The sequence below is a fragment of the Tachysurus vachellii genome, chromosome 6 (assembly GCF_030014155.1).
Source record: "Tachysurus vachellii isolate PV-2020 chromosome 6, HZAU_Pvac_v1, whole genome shotgun sequence".
Taxonomy (NCBI): Eukaryota; Metazoa; Chordata; class Actinopteri; order Siluriformes; family Bagridae; genus Tachysurus; species Tachysurus vachellii.
The window spans coordinates 23,716,242-23,739,709 of record NC_083465.1 but is presented as its reverse complement, the minus strand read 5'-3'; the positions used below and the strand labels follow the sequence as shown (position 1 = coordinate 23,739,709).

Sequence of the window (23,468 nt, the reverse complement as noted above, 5' to 3'; positions counted from 1 at the left end):
TTAATTTGTAATATTTATAACACTAGCTTACTACCTTTATGTTTTTATAAAATACAGCAAAAACGTGTCAGACACTCAGTGTCTGGTTACTGGTTAGAGACAGCTGAAGGTTTAAAAAAGAAAAAAATCTCCGACAGGCAGAGACGCAATGCGAGTCGCATTCTACCAAGCAAGCACCACGTCTGAACGAACCCACGTTTACCAGAACTCTACTGGTTAGTAAGTACGTATTATTAACGTTACAACACGAAGTAAAAAGCTGAAGAAACCCTAAACGTTAACGGAAAAGACCCGCGAACCCGAGTGACTGAGGGAGAGACAGAGAGCTGTTCTGTGTGTGACTGTGAGTGAGCAGAGCGAGATACAGCAACACAATACATATGTATGCGTGTAGGGGAGGGGCGCTGTGACTAGCCTATCACAGAACGCTGACACAATCAGCTACCCAATGATGATTTTCATTCAAGCCGAGCACAGATATTGACTTGTATTACTCGTATAATACTCATACTCGGCAGAAGTGCTTTATCCGTACCGGATACTCGTTTCAGCCGAGTATCCGGCTCATCTCTAGTTTGTATATTGTGTTTTCCTTCCATTATACCACTCCGTCACATTTTGAAGATGCAGTGGAAGTTTTGTGGATTTATGTGACAAACGAGTTTACCTATTAAAACATTATAGTTAATTACCATCAGGGCTAAGCTAGCATCAGAAGCCATGCCTGTTTTTGTTCTCAAGATTCTCAGTGTCAATCTTTGAACAGATTCTTGTTCCGATTGTCCAGTCGCTGCAGTAAGTGCTCTTAACATTTACCAGTGTTCTGCGCTTATAGTGTACTGTATGTTAAAACTGCATATTGTTGCTCTATTGATGAGTTAACAGTTATCAACTCAAAAGTTCTCACCAGTGCATGCAGGAGTGTGTGCGTGTGCTCTTTTCCCTTTATTTTTATCCAGTTTAATGCTTTATTGCTGAATAATGTGTTTTTCTCTAAACACTGTATTGTTAACATTGTGAACTTGAGTACATTGCAGTGTTACCTGTTTTTTGTCAACAATAAAAAAAAATGAAATGGTGTTATTGTTTAATTTCTTATTAAATTAATATATAAAATCTCATTTAAGTAGTATAATTTAAATTATAACACATTAATAGTTATTTTATAAAACATATGCTCAAAAACATTAGTAATGTGAACTAATGAATTTCAGTAAAGACTACTAGTGTAAACTTGATTTGTCTATTGCATTTCTTGAGATTCTATGTTCAAACAACTTAACTTGTTTAGTTTTATCCTGTGTAAAAACTAAACTGGTTTTGTGCAACGGGTTTCCTCAAAAAAATTTCTAGTAATGTCAACTAATTTGGGTTAAGAGTGCATGCACTCTTGCACACATACACACACAACCTGAAATTTAAACTACAGCAACGACTTATGGGTACATTGTGAGTTCTGCATGAGAGGAATAAAAAAAAAAAAAATCAATATCCAGCTTAATGTTATCATTTTGTGGGTAACAAGCACCTTGTAAGTTCATGGAAATAGCCATGTATGAAGAAATCATATATATGTATATTCCCCAGTTTTGCAAATTAACATTTTAGGAATTTAAATTTAAACCTTGAAAGCCACACTTATTAAATTTATATATACCTCTATTAATTATAATTTCCTAATGATAATGTTCTAACATCTAAAGTCACAATAAAAGGTTTTTTCTTAGTTTTCTTAGTTTCTAAGTTCATGGGTTGGTCCAGTGCGTAAACAAAGGATCCTGTTTTGTGTGGTTGTTGCTGCAGGCAAGGCAATGAAATAGAAACTAATCTTTTAGTAGGAAATGAAACTCAGTCTCTGAGAGACATTCAGCTCCACACTCTGAGCTGTGAGATTCTAACATTCACAAGCAAGATGGCAGGTGAGATATATCGTCTAATATTGTTTTCATATCTCAGTTTTATGATCATAGCAAATAATTAAGGTAATGTTTAAACATCAATTTAACCTAAACTTTCTCAGGACAATTAAAGCAGAACATGGCCTGGCTCCTTTCACCTAAAATGCTGTTGATATATTTGGTTGTGGTTGTGGCAGCTTTTGGGATTCAGGTAGGCTAAAATTTCAAAACTGTCTTAATATCTCTCTAATAATGTTACATTATATGCATAAACAAATGCATATTTTTGTATTATTGTTTACAATTGTGGGGGCATGGTGGTTAGCATGTTCGCCTCACACCTCCAGGGTTGGGGGTTCGATTCCCGCCTCCGCCTTGTGTGTGTGGAGTTTGCATGTTCTCCCCGTGCCTCGGGGGTTTCCTCCGGGTACTCCGGTTTCCTTCCATGGTCCAAAGACATGCATGGTAGGTTGATTGGCATCTCTGGAAAATTGTCCGTAGTGCGTGATTGCGTGAGTGAATGAGAGTGTGTGTGCCCTGCGATGGGTTGGCACTCCGCCCAGGGTGTATCCTGCCTTGATGCCCGATGACGCCTGAGATAGGCACAGGCTCCCCGTGACCCGAGATAGTTCGGATAAGTGGTAGAAAATGAGTGAGTGAGTGATGAGTGAGTTTACAATTGTAATCTAAAATGACTTGAAATGATTGAAATGTCAAAACATTTCACATCAAACCTTTTGAAAACATCAAACATCCAAATTATAAGATAAGATAAGATAAGATAAGATAAGATAGAATAAGATAAGATAAGATAAGATAAGATAAGATAAGATAAGATATACCTTTATTCGTCCCACAATGGGGAAATTTCTCTGTTACAGCAGCAAAGAAAAAGAAATGCAAATATATAAAGAATAAAGACATAGTAATATAGTACACAAAACAATATATAAATACAAAGAAGAAAAAAGAGAACATGAGTAAGTAGTTACGCTAACAGACATATTACACACAGGTACTATTGCACGGTTTTAAAATTTCTGTTATTGCATGTGTTGTTTAAAATACAATATAATTGTTATTATTGCAGTTAACCTGTAATACCAGTGTGTATTTTGGTGACTGGTTCACTGGAAGCAGCTTTGATTGTAAAGTCTAATAGCAGCAGGGAGAAAAGTCTGTCTGTAATATAATATAATAGAAAACAAGAATTTCATTACATGTAATAATGGTTATAATAATTAGATATACTGTAAGAGCTAATAATATAGTAGTATAATTAAACTAATGTGAAGTTTACAGAAGGTCACATATTGATCATTTGTGTACATTGTATTATTATGTATACAGTTTTACATATAAAATTGACCAGATTAATTGTTATTTTCCTCACAGTTCCTTGAGCAACAGAAAAGCTCTTCAGGTGAACAAGGTGTGTACTGTCCATTAACATTATGAGAAAAATTTAAATATGCAACAAGACAAGAAATTAATGTTATGTTCTATTAGTTCAAGAATTTAGTGATGAACTTCGAATCCTGATGATCGGAAAGACAGGTGTGGGCAAAAGTGCAACAGGAAACACCATCCTCGGTAAAAAGGCTTTTAAATCTGATATGTCTTCTTCATCTGTAACCACACAGTGTGAGAAAGAAAATGGACTTGTTCATGGCAGAAAAGTGTCTGTTATTGACTCTCCAGGGCTGTTTGACACTCAGTTATCTGTAGATGAGGTGGTCGGTAGGATTAAGCTGTGCATTCCCTTCTCTGCTCCAGGACCTCATGTCTTTTTAGTTGTGATTCAAATAAGTAGATTTACAGAGGAAGAAGAAAAAACAGTTCAGCTATTTCAAGCCATTTTTGGAGAAAAGTCTTCCAGGTACACTATGGCTCTCTTCACTCATGGAGATCAACTAAAGGGGAAAAATATTCATCAGTTTGTTCGAAACAATACAAAGCTTTTGAATTTTATCAAGAAATGCAATGGAGGATACCATGTGTTTAATAATGAAGACCAGAATCCAGAACAAGTCATCCAGCTTCTGGACCAGATTGATATGTTGGTCACTGTAAATGGTGGAGAACATTACACTACAGAGATGCTTCAGGAAGCAGAGAGAGCAATAGAAGCAGAAAAACAGCGGATCCTAAAAGAAAATGAAGCACAGAGAAAGAAGGAGATGGAAGAGCTAAAGAAGAAGTTTGAAGGGGAGGCATTGGAGATAGCAAAAGAGCAACTAAATTGGGAACATATAAGAGCAGCAAGAATGAAAGCTGAGAGAAGCACTTCTCTGTTTGAACGTATAGGCAATTTCATCAAGCGAATTGTCACAGCGATTATAAATGTTTTTAATTAACAACATGTAAGATTAGAATTTCTTTTAAAGTAATAATTTACTCCTAATTTTATTTTGAGCAAAGTGTCAAATATTGTTTTTAAATAAAATAATAGAAAAAATTCAAATGTTCAAAATGTTCAATTCTTTTAGATTTAGTGTGAGTGAAAATTATTATATTATAATTATTATATTCCATGTTTAATTTTTTTTTCCATTAAATACTTTCAGTAGTTATGAACAATTTTGAGGCAAATCTAAAAGCCAACATAGGCAGCCATAACATAGATGAATAGCAATAATGCAGGCTGAAAAAGTGACAATATTAATGTTGTGTATTTTCCTAATATTGACACTGTTGTTTCCTGGCAAACATTATTTTCTGACTGTTTATTTATTTAATCTTTAAAGAGAGTTGGGCAAAACTTTAAATTAATAAAATTTGCAAAAAACAACAAGAAAAAGCATTTGTGTTTTTTTATTTATTTATTTATTTTTTTTATTATTATTAACTGGTGAGTAAAACTGCATGTAAGAGGAATCTTTTTTTTCCCCTTTTTTTCCAATTCTGATTCTGTACACTGGCCCATCATGGGTGTTACCATATTTATAAGCATAAACACCAGTCCAGCTGATCCTTTATAAACATTAGAAAATCTCTTCACAAAAGCAAAGTTTAAAACAAACTTTTTGTTACTCTGTATTGTATGTAAAATGTGTTCAGATCATATAATATTGTTATTACAATATTGTAAGTAATGTTATTACTTACAGTAGAGCAAGAATAAAGTAAAGATGCTTTAAGACCATGTCTATTGTTAAAAGCGCTATATAAATAAAATGTAATTTAAATGAATATAGTTCATTTTCATTTTCATTTTAAGTAAATTAAGCAATGACCTATTACAGGCCTATTTTTTAGTCACAATACTAAAATGTCAAACCTTTAATCATACCTCTGGTGCCACTGTTGCTGTTTCTCCAGGCCTTTAAAAGGACATGTTGTCAGTGAGACTATTCAAAACAACCTCTATAATTCATTCTTTCATTCATTTTCTACCGCTTATCCAGTAGATTCATTCATTCATTCATTCATTCATTTTTTACCGCTTAATTTTCCAGAGATGCCAATCAACCTACCATGCATGTCTTTGGACCGGGGGAGGAAACCGGAGTACCCGGAGGAAACCCCCAAGGCACGGGGAGAACATGCAAACTCCACACACACAAGGCGGAGGCGGGAATCGAACCCCCATCCCTGGAGGTGTGAGGCAAACGTGCTAACCACTAAGCCACCGTGCCCCCCACCGCTATAATTGTTTTCTATAATATATATGTCATGATTTAGGAGAACCAAATGCAAGTCAAACAGTTTAATAAAGTTTGATAAAGTAAGACAAAACCAATGTTAGGAACGGGCACAGGTTAAGTGATCACCAAACAACAATTAGGGGGCTAGGCAAAATGTACATCTGTCTATGACTCTTGAATGCAAACCTCCTGTTAGTTTGAGCCCTCTGCTCTAGACATTGGTGGTCTTTTCCCCACACTTGTTTACTTTACTGGGCCATCTGTCAACTCAAGTCAAGAAGCTTTTATTGTCATTTCAACCATATATACAGTAGCTGTTGCAGTACACAGTGAAATGAGACAACGTTTCTCCAGGTTTGTGGTGCTACATAAAACAAAGACAGGGTTAAGGACTTAGTAAGTAGTCCTAGCCCCATAAAGTGCATCTGTGCAACCTGGTGCAAACAGTGCAGGACAAGACAGACAAGACAGTGCAGACAAAAATTGACAAGACAATGCAAAAAAGACAAAAAAGACAATAAACAAAAGACAATAAACAGAAACACCGCTGTCCAGTGTAAATACTGTATGTTCAACGATATTGCATGCAGTAATACTATAATGAACACAGTTTCATAGCAGCAGGTCCCTGAGATAATGTATAGGATTGTACAAAACAGCAAACTACTGAAATGTTGGACAGTAAGTGAAAAACAAATGAAACGTTGGACAGTATGTGCAAAAAGGAAAAAAGTGTGCCAAACCGCATGTAAACTGTTTGATGGATGTAAACAGCATGTAAAGAGGTTGATGGATTTACAGTATATTGGAAGTGTGTGTATTTGGTGGAGGTCTGTGCAGTCCATACAGATGATGTGTGTGTGTGTATGTCGTGCTCAGTACAGTTCAGTTTCAGTTATTAAGGAGTCTGATGGCTTGTGGGAAGAAACTGTTACACAGTCTGGTCATGAGGGCCTGAATGCTTCAGTACCTTTTTCCAGATGGCAGGAGGGTGAAGAATGTGTGTGAGGAGTGTGTTGGCTTTGCAGATGCAGCATGTGGTGTAAATGTCCATGATACAGGGAAGAGAGACTCCAATGATCTTCTCCAATGTCCTCACTATCCGCTGCAGGGTCTTGCGATCCAAGATGGTACAGTTCCCAAACCAGACAGTGATGCAGCTGCTCAGAATGCTCTCAATGGTCCCTCTGTAGAAAGTATTCAGGATGGGGGAGGGAGATGTGCCTTTCTCAGCCTTTGTAGGAAGTAGAGATGCTACAACATTGCTGAACACGACATTAATTTGAAAAGAGTGTTGAACAGAGCGCATAAGGTCAAGCTCAAGCTAAACCCTGTTAAATGCAAATTTCACCTGGATAAAGTCAGCTATGTGGGACACATCTTTACAAGTGAAGGCCTGGAAGCTGATTGTTACGTCCCCAGCTAGTCTAGGGTTGGGGGAACGAGTAACAGAATGAAAATGGTGTGATGTGTGGAGGCAGCAAGGTTCAATTCCCAACCCCAGGGCTTTTAACAAAGACCAAAACTCAATATCAAAAACAAGTTCTTTTATTGTCAAAACGTGGGAGGATTTCAAGGCTTCAAGAGGGGGCAAGGCCAAAATAACAAACATAAACCCTCTAACTATTAGAAAGAAACTAACTAGACTATAAACAAAACAAAACTTACAATAATAAACTAACTCCCTAACTAGCTTAAAAAAGAGAAAACCGCATATGAAAGAAAATGGCACCCACCTCTCTACAAATCCTTTCCAAAAGAATTAACAATATAACTTAATAGGTAAAGAAATAACAAAAGTATACACAAAAGAGGTAACTTACAAAGAAAATGGGTTTTCTTATAGTACTGTAGGCAACCTGTACAACAAGATGCTTAACACAATAACACTTTGGGAGAAATTCGATCAACCGAATATAAATCAACACTTTTAGGGTTGAGGACATACACACACACACGCGAAAAGAGTGAAAGGGAGAAGAAAAACACAAAAAAACATACGTCCTTGGACGTAACACTGATCCTTCCAAGAAAAAAGCAATCTCTGAGATGCCAGTCCCCAAGGATGTCCCTGCACTACAGCGTTTCCTTGGAATGGTAAATTATCTGGGGAAATTTATACCAAACTTCAGCGACATTGCCACACCCCTCAGAAAGCTGACACACAAAGAGACTGCATGGTTCTGGTAGCAGCAACACAAAAATGCATTTTAAACCCTCAAGTCATGTTTGTCCACCCCATCTGTCTTAGCATACTATGATGTGAAGAAGCCGGTTACACTAAAATGTGATGCCTCATGTTTTAGGCTTGGTGCTGCTTGCATGCAGGAGGGCAGATCAGTTGCGTATGCGTCTCGCACTAGTGATGGCGAAGTGAAGCTTTCTTGAAGCAGTGAAGCTTTCAACCCATTTGTATCGGAAAAAGGTTCATTACTCGAAGCTTTTCAAATCATAGCTCGATGAGGACCTCTGCTGGTGAAAGCGCTATCACAGAATGTTCCACAACCAAACAACATTAATTTTAGAATCAAAAATTTATGGATTGACAAATTAAGGATAGATTAATAAATAAATTAATCAATATATTAAATACATGACCTAAGCATGTTCCATTTGATACACATGGTAATTCCAAACAAAAATCTAATAAAGAGAACTGAAGGTGGACATTTTGACTGTTTTTAGAAAAAAAATCAAACTTATGAATGTTGAAGGTACATAAGTGCAGACACACTTTTACACGATTATAGATCTGCCTTACAGACTACTGTACTGTAGGCTAGATGGATGCTTTGTGCTTAATTATGTTTTATTAACAATCAGCAGTCAGCAATCAGGTGTCCACCTGTTCAGCATGACTATATAGACACACGGTCTTATTTGTAAGTGTGAGCTTGTGAAAGGGACATTGTAAATGTTCTTGAATGAGTGATGCTTAAAGTGTAAATGAGTGATATTGCTTAAAGAAATACATACATAGTGGGATGGAAATGACTGTTGCTATAAGCTTGGGGGAATTAATTGTAGTGACTTATGGGTAACTTATGTGGTTTGATTTTTATTTAGGAACAGGATTTTCTCCACAGTGCTGGGGCTGAGCCTATTTCTCATCTTGCTGACCACTTCGTCAGCCTTAGAATATACCCCTTCACAAGGCACAGAAGAGGCAGGAGAACACAAAAAGATCAGGGCCAGCATGTATAAATGGGGGTAAATGTGCTTGTGCTTATGCCAATCCTGAAGTGGATTTTCAGAGCAGGGGATTTTGGGTTCACTCAGGTCGCGCTGAACCTCAATGGTTGCATTGGCAGTGGCACTCTTCACCTTTCTTGTTTACATCACCTGTTGATCAAGATCTCACAGTCCTGTCCCTGAAAAGTGGAAAAATTCACAAGATTTTATATGTGCAGTAAAATACAATGGGGCCATTATAGACTTTGAGTCCTACCTGAGGTGCCTGCTGCTGCTGTAGAGGTTTCCCCATGCTCTGGTATGGGGTCAGATGCTGTTTCCCTTACCTTTGTTGCACACTCAGCTGTAAGCCTTTTGATAGCATTCTGGGCATTGAATGGATTGCAAAACCCAACGGTTTTAAAACATGGATCCAGGAGAGTGGCAAGGGTCATTTGGCTTGCTGTTTCATAATGAGCCAACCTCTCAGACATTAGTGTGATGAGGTTGGTGCAGAGCTGTGCTGCCTTCTCATTAGTCACCACTTGCTGCTTTGTAGATATAGCATGCCTCAACATGTGAATGAGGGGAATGACCTAGGAGCCAGACAGTTTTTTCTGCAGAATGTAAAGCAGTTGCATCCTTTAGTGGAGACAGTACACCAAGGCACTCCCACATTGGTACAGTGGTACTCTGCTGAGGATAGAGGAGCCAAATCCGTCCTTAGGGACACCAGTGCAGCACCAAATGGTTCACACTGTTCATAAAGTCTGGACAGCACGTCTCTACTTCCTGTTGTAATTTATGAGCAGGTTTGCCCATCTGTTGCTGGAAATTGACGAGTCGCTCCTTTGCAACAGTGCTTGATATAAAATAAGCAACAAACTTCCTTGGCTTGCTCCTGATGCCTTGAAGCCCTGGGAAGTCAATAGCTTTGTTAACAACAAAGTTTAGAGCATGAGCTATTTAAATGGTATGCCTTAGCTGTAAATTGTTGGCACATGCTATCATATTAGCAGCTGCATCAGTGACAAGACATCTAATTTTAAGCTGAATCCCCCATTCCTCAATGAGAGATGTCTTCACTGCAGCAATGTTTGCTGCTGTATGTAAAGCAGGAAATTTTCCTACTCCCAGCAATGAAATGGCAAGTGCTAAAGAATCCATATGAATTGATGTCCACATGTCCGAAGTTAAGGTCACAGCTGTAGCCCTAAGCACTTCTTCTTTAGCTCTCTCTTTCTCCTTTGTAAACCTTTTCTCCACCATTGTCTTCAGTGTTTTCCTTGATGGGAGAATGTATGTAGGATTCAAGAGGCTGACAAAATTTCCACAATGGTAAAAGGCTGGGAGTCTTGGACAATCATGTTCACGAGAGAGAGAGAGAGAGAGAGAGAGAGAGAGAGAGAGAGAGAGAGACAGAGAGAGAGAGAGAGAGAAAGAGAGAGATTTCTTATTATTTAATGTACGTTCTTATTGTATTTCTATAATTTACTATTAATTATGCACAATGTACTTTGATTAAATTTAACCTTTTGTACTATTTGTATGCAGCACAGCTGCAAATGTTTTTGTAATACAAATGTACAGTTTTTGTCATGCCAATAAAGCACACTTAAATTGAAATTAAGAAAGAGAGAGAGTGAGAGAGAGAGAGAGAGAGAGAGATAGAGAGAGAGAGAATGTGTTCCTATTTTGACAATAATAAAATAACAGCAGCACTTTTAAACCACACCGATATCCAGGGAACACTCAATTGTCCCTAGTAATAAAGCGACCAAGGCTATATATATATATATTTATATATAACCACTGATGTCCGTCTGTGTCTTGTGCTTTTTTACTTATTTCATTTAACATTTATCCAGGAATCATTAAATAAGATAAAAAATATCAGTGTTCTGTAAAAAATAGCGCAACTTGTGGAACACAAACGATTAACAGATTTACCCCCTGCAATGAATCCCGCCTCTTTAACTCACCTCTCTAAAAGGATTGGCCTTTGCCTTTTTTTGCCTCTCTAACCCACGTCACTGTTTAATTGGTTTTGTCTTTCTCGCTAATGTGTTGAGGTCAGAGGCTGCAGCTATATTCCTTTGTATGAAGCAATATGCAACGTGATTATGCAGCTACCGGTATGTGAGTAAGAAAGTATTCTTATAACAACAGTTTTATGCACAAAATACAGGGAATGTTGTCCTCACCAAGGACAAAATGTCAAAATCAAACTTACGCCCTTGTGGCTACATCTTGGACAGAGGATCTGGCACTGTCATGCTTTGCACAAAAATGCCTCAACATGGATGCTGTATTATTATTATTATAGGCCAGCAAATCAAACACTGGACCTAAAAACAGATCAAGGATAGACCTTGTCTCAAAAGTATAAAGTGTGAACCATTTAAAAAAAGATCATGGTATTAAGCGGTGCACAAAAGGCTTTTCTTATTACTACTATCCAATAAATATATATATATATATATATGACAAAATATGACATGAAATGTTACACTGAATCGTATAATTGCCAAATGATGAGTGAGATTTAAGTTATAAATATAGGCTTTTCAACAAAACCATATATATCCACCTTATTGGGCGAAATCAAATGAAAGTGTTCCCACATTTCAGAACGCGATCTTTTTGTAAGAGGCTCCATTGACAACTCTCCTAAACTCGCTATACAGTAATAGATGCCGTGTAATGCAATACTCCAATATAACCCACGAGGGTGCGCTGTGTGTCACGCATGATTTTAAACCTTTGAATCTGATAACGAAGCAGTCACGTGGGTGTGTGTGAAACGAAGCTTCGGACGTCATTGGTCACGTGATTTTCAAATCAAGCTTTGATACAAAGCTTCAATGAAAATCGGTTCTTTTTTTGACACGCCTCACAGACACAGAGACACGATATGCTCAGATATAAAAGGAGCTGCTAGCTGTCGTGTTTGTTTGTACTAAGTTCAGAGACTATGTGTATGGAAAACCCACACTCGTTGAAATGGACCACCAACCCCTGGTGACCATTCTAAAGAAACCAATCCACACAGCCCCTGCAAGACTATAAAGAATGTTGCTCAGGTTACAGTGCTACGACATCACTCTGGTGTACAGGAAGGGTAAGCATATGTATCTCACCGGACACTCTATCTCGAGCTCCAAATGCAGAAGTCCCTCCAGACATTAAAAATGACACCTTTGAGGTCATGTCTGTCAATTACATCTCGACTGCCTGACTGGAGGAAGTCAGAAAGCATACAGCAGAGGTGCTACAGGATCTCAGCACTGTGATTCAACAAGGTTGGCCAACTAAAGAACATAGCTTGTGCCCTGCTTTGCGTCCATACTTTCCTTACAGAGATGAGCTTGCTGTGGAAGACGGAATAGTGATCAAGGGCCACAAAACAGTCATTCCTCGCTCATTACAGAGAGAATACATCTGTATTGTCCACAGAGGTCCTCCTGGTCTGGATGCTACTAAGCACAGATCTAGATGTATACTTTTCTGGCCAACGATGACAGCTGATATCACTGCAGAACTCCTAACATGCTCAGTCTGCAACAGCACAAAGCCACATCAACCAAAAGAACCATTAAAGCCATACCCTGTTCCAGACTTGCCTTGGACTTCTGTGGCAACAGATATGTTTAAGTGGTGTGGCCAAAACTACCTGGTGCTTGTGGATTTATACTCGGGTTGGTATGAGATTGACTTTCTCTGTGACATAACATCGTCAGCTGTATTAAAAGAAATTGAAGAGACATTTCTCTGTGCATGGCACACCTCACACACTCATTTCTGATCATGCTAGACAGTACACAAGTCAGTGATTCAGAGAATTGGCCAAACAGTGGGACTTTATACATGTCACCACCAGTAGTCCAGAGTTCCCACAGTCAAATGGCCTGGCAGAAAGAGCGGTCCGCCGTGCGAAACAGCTGATGGAGAAATCTCACAGAGATGGGACGGATGTATTTCTCAATCTCCTAAATCTGAGAAACATTCCCTGAGACCCAATGTTGGGTTCTGCTGAACAACACCTGCTGTCACAACAGACACGGTCAGCCATTCCTGTTAATTCTAGTCTATTGGAGCCAGACCCCAAACATGCCCAGCAAGTCACCGCTCAGCTCTGTCATAAGAGAATGACCCAGAAGCGGTACTATGATGTCTCAAGTAATCCACTGCAACCATTGGCAGAAGAACAAGTTGTTAGAATGCAAACCCCGAAAGAATACGACCACCTTGGCACAGTAAAGGAGGTGAATAAGGAGCCTCGGTCATACACTATCCAATGCAATGTGGCGTCGGTTCCTCCTGCATATTCTCCCATGTCAAGAAGAGAACGTGGTTGTAGCTGCCTCTCTACATTACTATGATAGAAAAGAGGTGTTATTTGTGTAGTTACAGCGTTTAGCTCAGGAGTTATTGACTCGGAAAACTTGAATCTGTGAATATGCGGCCAACTTCCCGCTCTTTCAGTTCTCTCCAGCGCTGGAAAGCTGATCCTATATTAACACGGGTCCTACTTCTTGCCTTATCGTAAGCCTTTCTTCGCTTTCTTTCTTTCTTTGTTTTTATCATCCATGCCAATGTTAAAATCGCTTTCTGCTAATGTCACACATGCGCACTGAACACTCTCTCCGTCGCATATCGACAAGACACGCCCCTTTCTGCTCACTGGCTACACGTTTGTTTTGATTTTTGTTTTAATTTTTAGTTTGTGGTCCCGACTCAGTTTTCTGAAGCATTTCTCAAACATCGGAGAGCCCACTTTTAAGGTCAGTAATACACCTTACAGAACACGTTCAGGTCGTATCTGCAAGCCTAATCCAAGATATGAACAGTGAGTTCTAGTAATGGCATATTTAGTGACACTTTGGTTATTATTTTGAGTGCCCCTTTAAATGTGTTTATTTTGGACATTTCCATACTGCCAGTGTCATTCTTTGTTGAAGTTTTCTTTATGCATACAGAGAACACCTTGAGATTTGTATCTGTTAAGCCCTATTCGGACGGGATTAGTTTTACGTGAGGACGTGGGGGTAAAATAATTATTACCAGAACATCTCTGTGATTTTAGTCCCGTCCAAATGTGCCATCTCGGTACTCATTACGGACAATGTCAGTAAAGATTACGGCGACTTTTACCTTCTGTAAAAAGGTCCGGAAAAATTACCTCAGGTAATACTAATCCTGTCCGAATAGACCCGCTGTAAATATGTACGGTAAAATTCCGTCATTTCCTGTTTAAAAGTGGTTTTTGGCGTGTTTTGCAAGCATGGAGGCGCTTGAAGAAGCACTCGGTTGCGTTGTAGGTGCTGGGCCAACTCTGTGGCAAACCTCCAATGTTTTCCGCATACCATTTAAAGCAAAAAGAACGTGATAACAGGAAGCAACGTCATACGCACATGACGACAAGGAGGTTACTGTGGTGCGTAAAGCGAGTTACCCCTCCCACTTCTGCTAGTTTTACTGAGATGTGATGTTGGCCAATTAATATTACAGACGTCCTGAGGTAAAATTGCATTACTCCACATCCCCACGTAAAACTAATGCCGTCCGAATAGGGCTTTAATGTTCATTTATTTACTGCAATGGATACAATGTTATAATGGAAGTCATTCATATTCTTGGTTATTGATCAAGTCAGTGTCATGCTAGTACTGTTCATTGTTAAATATGTTTTCTTCCATTTGATAGGAGGTTTCAGCTAAAGGAAGGGGATGTAGATCATTGTGATAAATGCTTGAGTATACAGTCAGATGATGCCCCCCAAAGACAACAAACTCAGTAATGGTTTCAAGATTTACTGCTGTCCAAGGAGTAACGTAAAACTGTAAAGGTACAAAATAAAGAACTCTAAGCAAACATAATCAATAATATGTTCACATAAACACAACAAAGGCCCTTCACATTTCTTGTAGCTAGCATCAACTATTTCAGAAATAGATTGTGCTATTCACAAAAACAAAGAGAATTAAATTAACATCTCCCATATAAAATATTTTTATTTTTATTTTATAAATATATTTACTGTGAATATGCATGGGAACTATAACATAGCAATATCTACATACCGAAAGTGCATTCAAATCAACTTAAATCAAGGAGCATAGCCATGACCGCATGCTCTTCCCTGCTGCTGCTGAAAACTAGACTCACGTTTGGGATGTCATCATACAAGGACTTCAACAAAAAATATGCAATACCTCATTTGAACAGAAGGGGTCACTCTAGAACAACATTCATTCATTCATTTTCTACCGCTTATTAGAACTACCTCAGGTCACGGGGAGCCTGTGCTCAGGCGTCAGCGGGCATCAAGGCAGGATACACCCTGGACGGAGTGCCAACCCACCGCAGGGCACACACACACACACACACTCATTCACTCACACACTCAGGACAATTTTCCAGAGATGCCAATCAACCTACCATGAATGTCTTTGGACCGGGGGGGGGAACTGGAGTACCCGGAGGAAACCCCCGAGGCAAGGGGAGAACATGCAAACTCCACACACACAAGGCGGAGGCGGGAATCGAACCCCCAACCCTGGAGGTGTGAGGCGAACGTGCTAACCACTAAGCCACCGTGCCCCCCTCTAGAACAACATTTCAATGTTGTTAAATGTTCGTAGAGAACAGCACATGATCTGTTCAGAAATACAATGTGATTTCAAGTCTGATTTATTTGATTCTCCTGATTTCTGCAGGCCGTGAATTCTCCTTCATTGCACTCAAACCACTTTCCAGGTAATGTTACTTGAATGTAATGATCAAATTTGAACATTTAGAATTTGCGGCTTGCAGAAATCACCCAATCTCAAATGCGGACGCCCGCATTACCCGTGAGACTCAGCATCCGTTGCTACGGAGATGGAGCCAGTCCACTTTGCGATTGGGTGATTTCTTGGGTGATCTTCAAATTTGATCATTACATTCAAGTAACATTATCTGGGAAGTGTTTTGAGCGCAATGAAGGAGAATTCGTGGCCTGCAGAAATCAGGAGAATCAAATTAAAAAAAATAAATAAAATGGTCATGACATTGTATTGTTGAATTATCAAGCACACTTTCGTGTTTATGTGTTGATAGAAAGCTGAGGATATCATTAAAGGAGAATCGGTGGTGGGTCATCAGGTAGTTTTAGCTGACATCTTTAACATAGTAAAAGTAGATAAGTCTCATGGGTACTGTAGTATTTAGTTTACTGTCCGATTTAACACACCAAATAGATGGAAAAAACAGCTTTTCTCAGAAAAGAAACCATAGCACAATGGTTAGTACTATACAGAATATAAAGCAATAAAACAAGGATAAACCTGGTTAAATGTTGAGTAATGTAGTGCTTAAAGTTTAAAAATGAATAACAAATGAGCAAAAACGATGCTTTGGAGTGGCAGAAAGAAAAACATGGTGCAAACACGAAAGATGCTTCCTACTGAAATACATTAGATCGAAAGTCCGTGCTTTGTGACACGTAAAAAAGGGAAATACGTCTCCACGAACATGAATCAAAAAGATTACTTTTCGTGACCTATGTCACGAACTGCCGTGAGACTGGGTTGGTGATTTGTATATTCTAATGTGCTGCACCTCAAACGTGTTGGGTTCTTTAAGAAAGTCCTCCCATCCCCTGGGAGCGTATGTCCTAAGAACACAGGAGGGCTATGTTCATATGTGATGTGTGGTATGTCTGACATGAGCTCTGTTAATAAATATCATCACCATTGACCACTGACTGTCACTGTATAATTTATCGGACAAACAACAAGTCCTAGATACATAAAGTGCATCTGTGCAACCTGGTGAAAAGAGTGCAGGACAAGACAAACAAGAAAAACAAGACAGACAAAAAGACAGTGCAGGACAAAAGACAGTGCAAACAAAAAATACAAGACAACAAACAAAAGGCAATACACAAAAGCACCCCGACCAGTGTAAATACTGTATGTTCTATAGTACATATGCAGAAGTACTAGAATAAACACATTAGTATTAAAGCAGTTAAATGTCACTCCCTTGTGTAAATAATCTGCTTCCAGGTGGAATAATAAATCAAGTGAAATAAATCAAGTTTGCAAACATGTTTGACGGGTAAGTTATGAAGTATTTCTAGAATTAATTTGCTAAATTTAATAATACTGTATTCAAAATGCATTAATTCTTTCTGCACATAACATATTTTGTTTTGTGAGACAGATTTTAGACATTGTGAGGAAAAAATGAAGATCACAAGGATTTTGTTTTTCACTGGCTGTTTTCAAACGGCATTTGAAGACCTACGTATTCAGGAAACACTTCAACTAGAACTTCTTTCCCTATCTTTTGCATTTAAAAAAAAAACACAAACTTTGACACTTTTTCATTGTACCTTTGAACAATGTTTTAAACTCATGGTATCTTAAGTATGTAACGTAGTGAACCAGCATTAATGTATCCAATGATAGAGATTTAAGCACTTATGTACGTCGCTCTGGATAAGGGCGTCTGCCAAATGCCGACTAATGAAATGATTGAGTGCCACAACCAGATCCAGAGTGTGATGTGTAAATGATGCTCTGTGAGAGGAAATGAAAGTGAAAGTGATCGTTCCTGCATACAAAACAAGTTACTTAGCCACTGAAAGGTAGTGTGTTTGCTCCACACAACAGAGAGACTTTAACCATCAACAAGTACAATGGCAGGTGAGAATTCTATTTCTATAAATGTTATCAGATGATAAGATTAGGATAATATTATTATTATTATTATTATTATTATTAATAATAATAATAATAATAATAATAATAATAATAATAACAACAACAATAATAATAATAATAATAATAATAATAATAATAATAATAATAATAATAATAAGTCCAGTCTTTTCACACTAAACTTATTCCCGGGGTTCCTTTTGAGGAACGTTCCCCGTTGGCACCGGTGCCAAACGTGTTCAGTGTGAAACGACGCGACGTTTAGAAGTTAGAAGGTTACGAGTAAAATCCTTAACACCAAACGCTCAGAAATTTAACAGCGAGTTAAATTTAACGTGAAAAGCAGGACGGAGTAACACTTAAAGAAACAGGCTCGGTAGTCGGTAGCGTGAAGCGGCAAAACACCGAACATCAAGCAAAGGGGATATAAGTAATACATCTTAGATAATTAGACGAATTACGATACAAAAGAACACTTTGTCCACATAGATCATTAACGTATGAATAGCGCACAGTGTCTAGATTAGCCCTGTTAAGCTGAGACAGAAAAACTGAGGATACATATTACAAAGAGGATATTACATCTTAAATCCATGGTCGTTGAAATCATAAACAGCAAATAAAGATTAAATAAGAGCGTTAACCCAAATGTACCGTGTGAAATACCAAGTTATGAACACCAATGAATAATTGTAAACCATGGGTAAAGTATGAGCCGTGTGAAACATGAAGATAACCCAGGTTTCTGTTTACCCGAGGTTTACAAAGACCCAGAGTTCTATATTTCAAGTGTGCCATAAAATGCCATAATGTTATTGTTATTTTATTTCATTGCATCTTTTTATTTTATTTGGACTTGAACACATAATTACTTTCATTCTTATTCAGCTTTGCAGAATGAGCTTACAGAAAAAAAGCCTTCACAGAACACAAAACAGAAGGAAACATCCTGGATGCCTTCTTCTAAACTATTTGTTTGTTTGGGATGTTTGCTTATGGTATTTCTTGGGATTCAGGTAAGCTGAAATGTCATGACTGGCATAATACTTCTGTTATGAAGAATTAAGTTATATTGTATACAATAAATATACAGCAGCTTAGCATTAAATGGTTGATAGAAGTTACTGAATATTTTATCTTATTCAGTTAAATTCAGTTCAAATCAGTTCAGTTTCATTTGTTAGTGCTTTTAACGATTGACATTGTCACAAAGCAGATTTACAAGAATAAATTAATTCTGGATATGAATTTCAAAAATAAGTATCCCTAATGAGCAAGCTAAAAGCAATAATGGCAAGAAAAAATTCCCTTAGACCGCATGAGGAAGAAACATTAAATAATTATTGAATACTAATTGTAAAACACATCAGATGCCTCTATGGCTAAATTATTGGGCCGAAACATTGCATTAAATATAGTTTACCAAATGACATGAAAATATTTTAATCAACCAAAAGCAGTTTCTAACTGATTCTGCAGCATGCACATGATCTGGTGTAAAATTGCTTTCCTTTGATGATATTTCCTCTAAATATCTGGATTCTGTTTTCACCAGCATGTTGGAGGTGTACTTACAAACTTAGTATTTATATTGAATATCTAAAGTAAACCACTGCTCCAAATGCTGTTTTCCCACAGATGCAACAGAACAAGTCTTCAAGTGAACAAGGTAAAGTTATAATAATTTAAGCAACAATATGATAAAAAGCCAGTAAGACAAGAAATTAATGTTATGTTCTATCAGTTCAAGAATCCAGTGACGAGCTTCGGATCCTGATGATCGGAAAGACAGGTGTGGGCAAAAGTGCAACAGGAAACACCATCCTCGGTAAAAAGGCTTTTAAATCCGATATGTCTTCTTCATCTGTAACCACACAGTGTGAGAAAGAAAATGGACATGTTCATGGCAGAAAAGTGTCTGTTATTGACTCACCAGGGCTGTTTGACACTCAGTTATCTGTAGATGAGGTGGTCGGTCGGATTAAGCTGTGCATTCCCTTCTCTGCTCCAGGACCTCATGTCTTTTTAGTTGTGATTCAAATAAGTAGATTTACAGAGGAAGAAGAAAAAACAGTTCAGCTATTTCAAGAAATCTTTGGAGAAAAGTCCTCCAGGTACACCATGGCTCTCTTCAGTCATGGAGATCAACTAAAGGGGAAAAATATTCATCAGTTTGTTCGAAACAATACAAAGCTTTTGAATTTTATCAAGAAATGCAATGGAGGATACCATGTGTTTAATAATGAAGACCAGAATCCAGAACAAGTCATCCAGCTTCTGGACCAGATTGATATGATGGTCACTGTAAATGGTGGAGAACATTACACTACAGAGATGCTTCAGGAAGCAGAGAGAGCGATAGAAGCAGAGAAAGAGCGGATCCTCAAAGAAAATGAAGCACAGAGACAGAAGGAGATGGAAGAGCTAAGGAAGAAGTTTGAAGGAGAGGCATTGGAGAAAGCAAAAGAGCAACTAAATGAGGAACATATAAGAGCAGCAAGAATGGCAGCTGAGAGAAGCACTTCTCTATTTGGAAGAATAGGCAATTTCTTCAAGCGAATTGTCACAGCGATTATAAATGTTTTTAATTAACAACTTGTAAGATCAGAATCCTGCCTTGATGCCCAATGACGCCTGAGATTGGCACAGGCTCCCTGTGACCCGAGAATAGTTCAGATAAGCAGTAGAAAATGAATGAATGAATGAATGAATGAATGAAAGATCAAAATTTCTTATTTTTTTTGAGCAAAGTGTCAAATATTGCTTTTAAAATAATTCTAGAAAAAAATTCAAATGTTCAAAATGTTAAATTCTTCTAGATTTAGTGTGATTGAAAACTATTATACAAAGTATTCCATGTTTAATTTTTTTTCCATGAAATACTTTCAGTAGTTATTAACAATTTTTAGGCAATCTAAAAGCCACCGTAGGCGGACATAACATAGATGAATATCAATAATGCAGGCTGAAACAGTAACAATATTAATGTAGTGTATTTTCCTAATATTGACACTGTTGTTTCCTGGCAAACATTATTTTCTGACTATTTATTTAATCTTTAAAGAGAGTTGGACAAAACTTTAACCTAATAAAATTAGCAAAAATCAACAAGAAAAAGCATTTGTGTGTTTTTTTATTTTTTTATTTTTTTATTATTTTAACTGGTGAGTAAAATTGCATGTAAGAGTTATCTTTCTTTTCCTTTTTTTTCCAATTCTGATTCTGTACACTGGCCCATCATGGGTGTTACCATTTTTATAAGCATAAGCACCAGTCCAGCCGATCTTTTATAAACATTAGAAAATCTCTTCACAAAAGCAGCACTTAAAACAAACTTTTTGTTTGTGTTCAGATCATAAAATATAATGTTATTACTTAGAGCATGAAACATCTATGATATGTATCAGCAGTTCCTAGAAATACACTGGGCTCCAGTTTCCACTCCTGGGATTTACAGCTAACATAAATAAAGCTAACAGCACCTTCAAAGACCACACTCACTCCTGCCATCCTGTTACATCATTTAGTCTTTTGTACAATATACACCAGAACTGATAAACACACAGTCGACTGCTCTTGTCAACTCTTGCACTATAAGATTTGTGTTGTTAGATTTCATGACTTGCCACCTTGTTGAAGAACTGCTATAATTCTGGGCTTTTATGTATTGCACTATTGTGCTTTCAACTTCCCATGATCATCAGTCTATGCTGCTGTACCATTCCGAAATATAAATATCTGGATAAAAGAAGAACACTGTAGAACATTTTCTAATGGGAGTTGATATCAAATATCAGAGATATTATTTTCTATATTCTCCTTTTGTGATACATCAGGGAAAGCAGGATGGCTTCAGAGAGCAGTCCTTCAGATGGAGAGGCTGATGGGAAGGTTGTGTGCAATGAAAAATGGAAATGTTGCAAGCACTGAGAGATTAGAAGGGTTGCAACATTTAAGAGACAGGCAGAGCTATGAAGCTTTGAGGCACAGGGCACTTAGCTACAGTTACAAACAAGTTACATGTTTGTTTTAATTTATATTCTGCACATCTTCTTTGTTGTCTCAAATCAAATCAAATCAAATTTTATTTGTCACATACATACAGAGTACGACATGCAATGAAATGCTTTTTATGCACTATACAGATTATACAGTACCTACAGTAAATGCGTATGGTTTTAATGATTGTCCTTAAAGTGTCCATGTGCAGTATGGTGTGTATCAGAGTTAAAGTGTCATAGTGAAAAAAAGGTTGTCCATAAAAAAGTGAAGAAGGAGGGAGAAGTCCAGTACTAGATACTTGTCTTATTATTAGTTTCTTTTACCAAACTGTGCCAACCTGTGTCTCATTTTGATTTATGAGTTGGTGCATTTCCAACATTTCCAGGTTTCCCCATGTCTTTTTAGAAGGCAAAGTATTATCATGTATCTGTCGAGCAAGCTTCAGTTTATTATTTGTACTTATCTCTCAAAGATTTTGTCATCTTTGTTTTGTTTCCTGTTTCACAAATAGTATATAATCCTTCTTTTATTATATGCAGTGAATAATTATGATTACCAAATTATTTGTTCCTGATTTAGCAGATCACAGCCACTTTTTTGTTTTCAGAGTGTCCATGATCAGTATAGAAATTGTTTGTCATGTTGCTCTCCATATTTGTAGTTAATGACAGATATGAAAGTAGATATTAATAGATTTAAGAATCTGTAGTGGTTCATAAGTGTTTTACCTTTTTATTTTTAATTTTACATAGAAAAAAGGGTTTTTTTGCACACAGATGTATATTCTTTAAAGCAAATAGGGATTTCAAACATATTTCAAACATATTTTGTAACCCAAGCTTTATTAAGATTAATGCATTAACATCAACCACTAAGGTTATATGAACAGTGGAAAAAATGTCGCACACTGAAAGTCAACAGTGTCCTAACTATTTTTATATCGGACTTGTGGCCTAAAATACTACAATTATTTATACTGATTGAAAATCAAAAAAAGATTTGACTTCTATTCCACAGGTGGAAATGATCACCAGTCTACTGGTAAAAAGAATTAATTTTCATGTCACTTGTTTGTCAGTAACACAGACAAATTCACTGAATGCATAGAATAAATCATCTTCTATAGTTAGTTTTTTTTAATAACTTTTCATACAATGCACCAGCATTTTTTTTGGCTCTGTTTATGCTCTTTTGAGTAGTTTATTTCAACATGAGGGTACTGTATAATCAATACCCCAGGGTGGTAACTTTTTTTTCAGAATTGGTTCCAGTTCTTTCATCAGTTCCTTAGTTGTTTTGTTGAAATATATTTTCCAAGCGGAAGTTAACAGTTCCTCTTAGTTCATCTGCTTATGTCTACTTTGTTGTCTTGTTATTGGACACTTTTTTCCTGATTGTAATAACCCATTATTAATAGATAAAAGGAAGCATAACGGCATCTGTAAAGCTTGAGGGTGAGTAAGAAAGCATTTGTGATGCTTCAAGAGAAGCAAGAAGCTGTATGTGATGATTTTGGGAGAGAGAGAGAGAGAGAGAGAGAGAGAGAGAGAGAGAGAGAGAGAGAGAGAGAGAGAGAGAGAGAGAGAAAATCTGCCATACATCAGGGGAAGTGAAGTGGCAAATAATGAAGAAAGCCTTGATTTCTCAACAGCTGCTAGTGAACTTCTATCATTCCATCATAGAGAGAATGCAACATACTGGATTATTATATTATTATATTGCAGTTTTATATGCTCATATCAGTTTAGTGGATTACAACACTCTACACAGTGTCAGTGGGAACAGCACCCAGAAATTTGCTGGCCATTAATGGAGGAGATTAACAGCTTACTTGTCTGAGGAAAACTACCAGCATCTGCAAAGACTACACTTTTTTTGTTTTGTTTTAACAATTACTGTATGCATTGTTGCAATCCTTGTTTTTTCCTGATTGTCCTCATTTTGATTTATTAATTACTTTGCAAGTTACTTTTCAATTCTGTCTGTTTCATTTTTGAACATTTGCCTTGCTATGTTTTCTGTTTCAAAAATACAAAGATCAG

The 23,468-nt window shown here is 37.3% G+C and overlaps 1 protein-coding gene across 1 annotated transcript in view; it reads left to right on the top strand.

The window, feature by feature from the left end:
- LOC132846806 (uncharacterized) overlaps positions 1 to 20,123 on the top strand; it is a 34,683-nt gene extending 14,560 nt beyond the window's left edge. Inside the window, exons 5-10 of the mRNA XM_060871521.1 lie at positions 3,424 to 4,249; positions 15,818 to 15,912; positions 17,399 to 17,409; positions 18,313 to 18,440; positions 19,063 to 19,093; positions 19,169 to 20,123. Coding sequence (XP_060727504.1) covers positions 3,424 to 4,249; positions 15,818 to 15,912; positions 17,399 to 17,409; positions 18,313 to 18,440; positions 19,063 to 19,093; positions 19,169 to 20,016 — 1,939 coding nt within the window. The 3' untranslated portion in view covers positions 20,017 to 20,123. The remainder of the gene's footprint in view (positions 1 to 3,423; positions 4,250 to 15,817; positions 15,913 to 17,398; positions 17,410 to 18,312; positions 18,441 to 19,062; positions 19,094 to 19,168) is intronic.
- Positions 20,124 to 23,468: the final 3,345 nt, after the last annotated feature.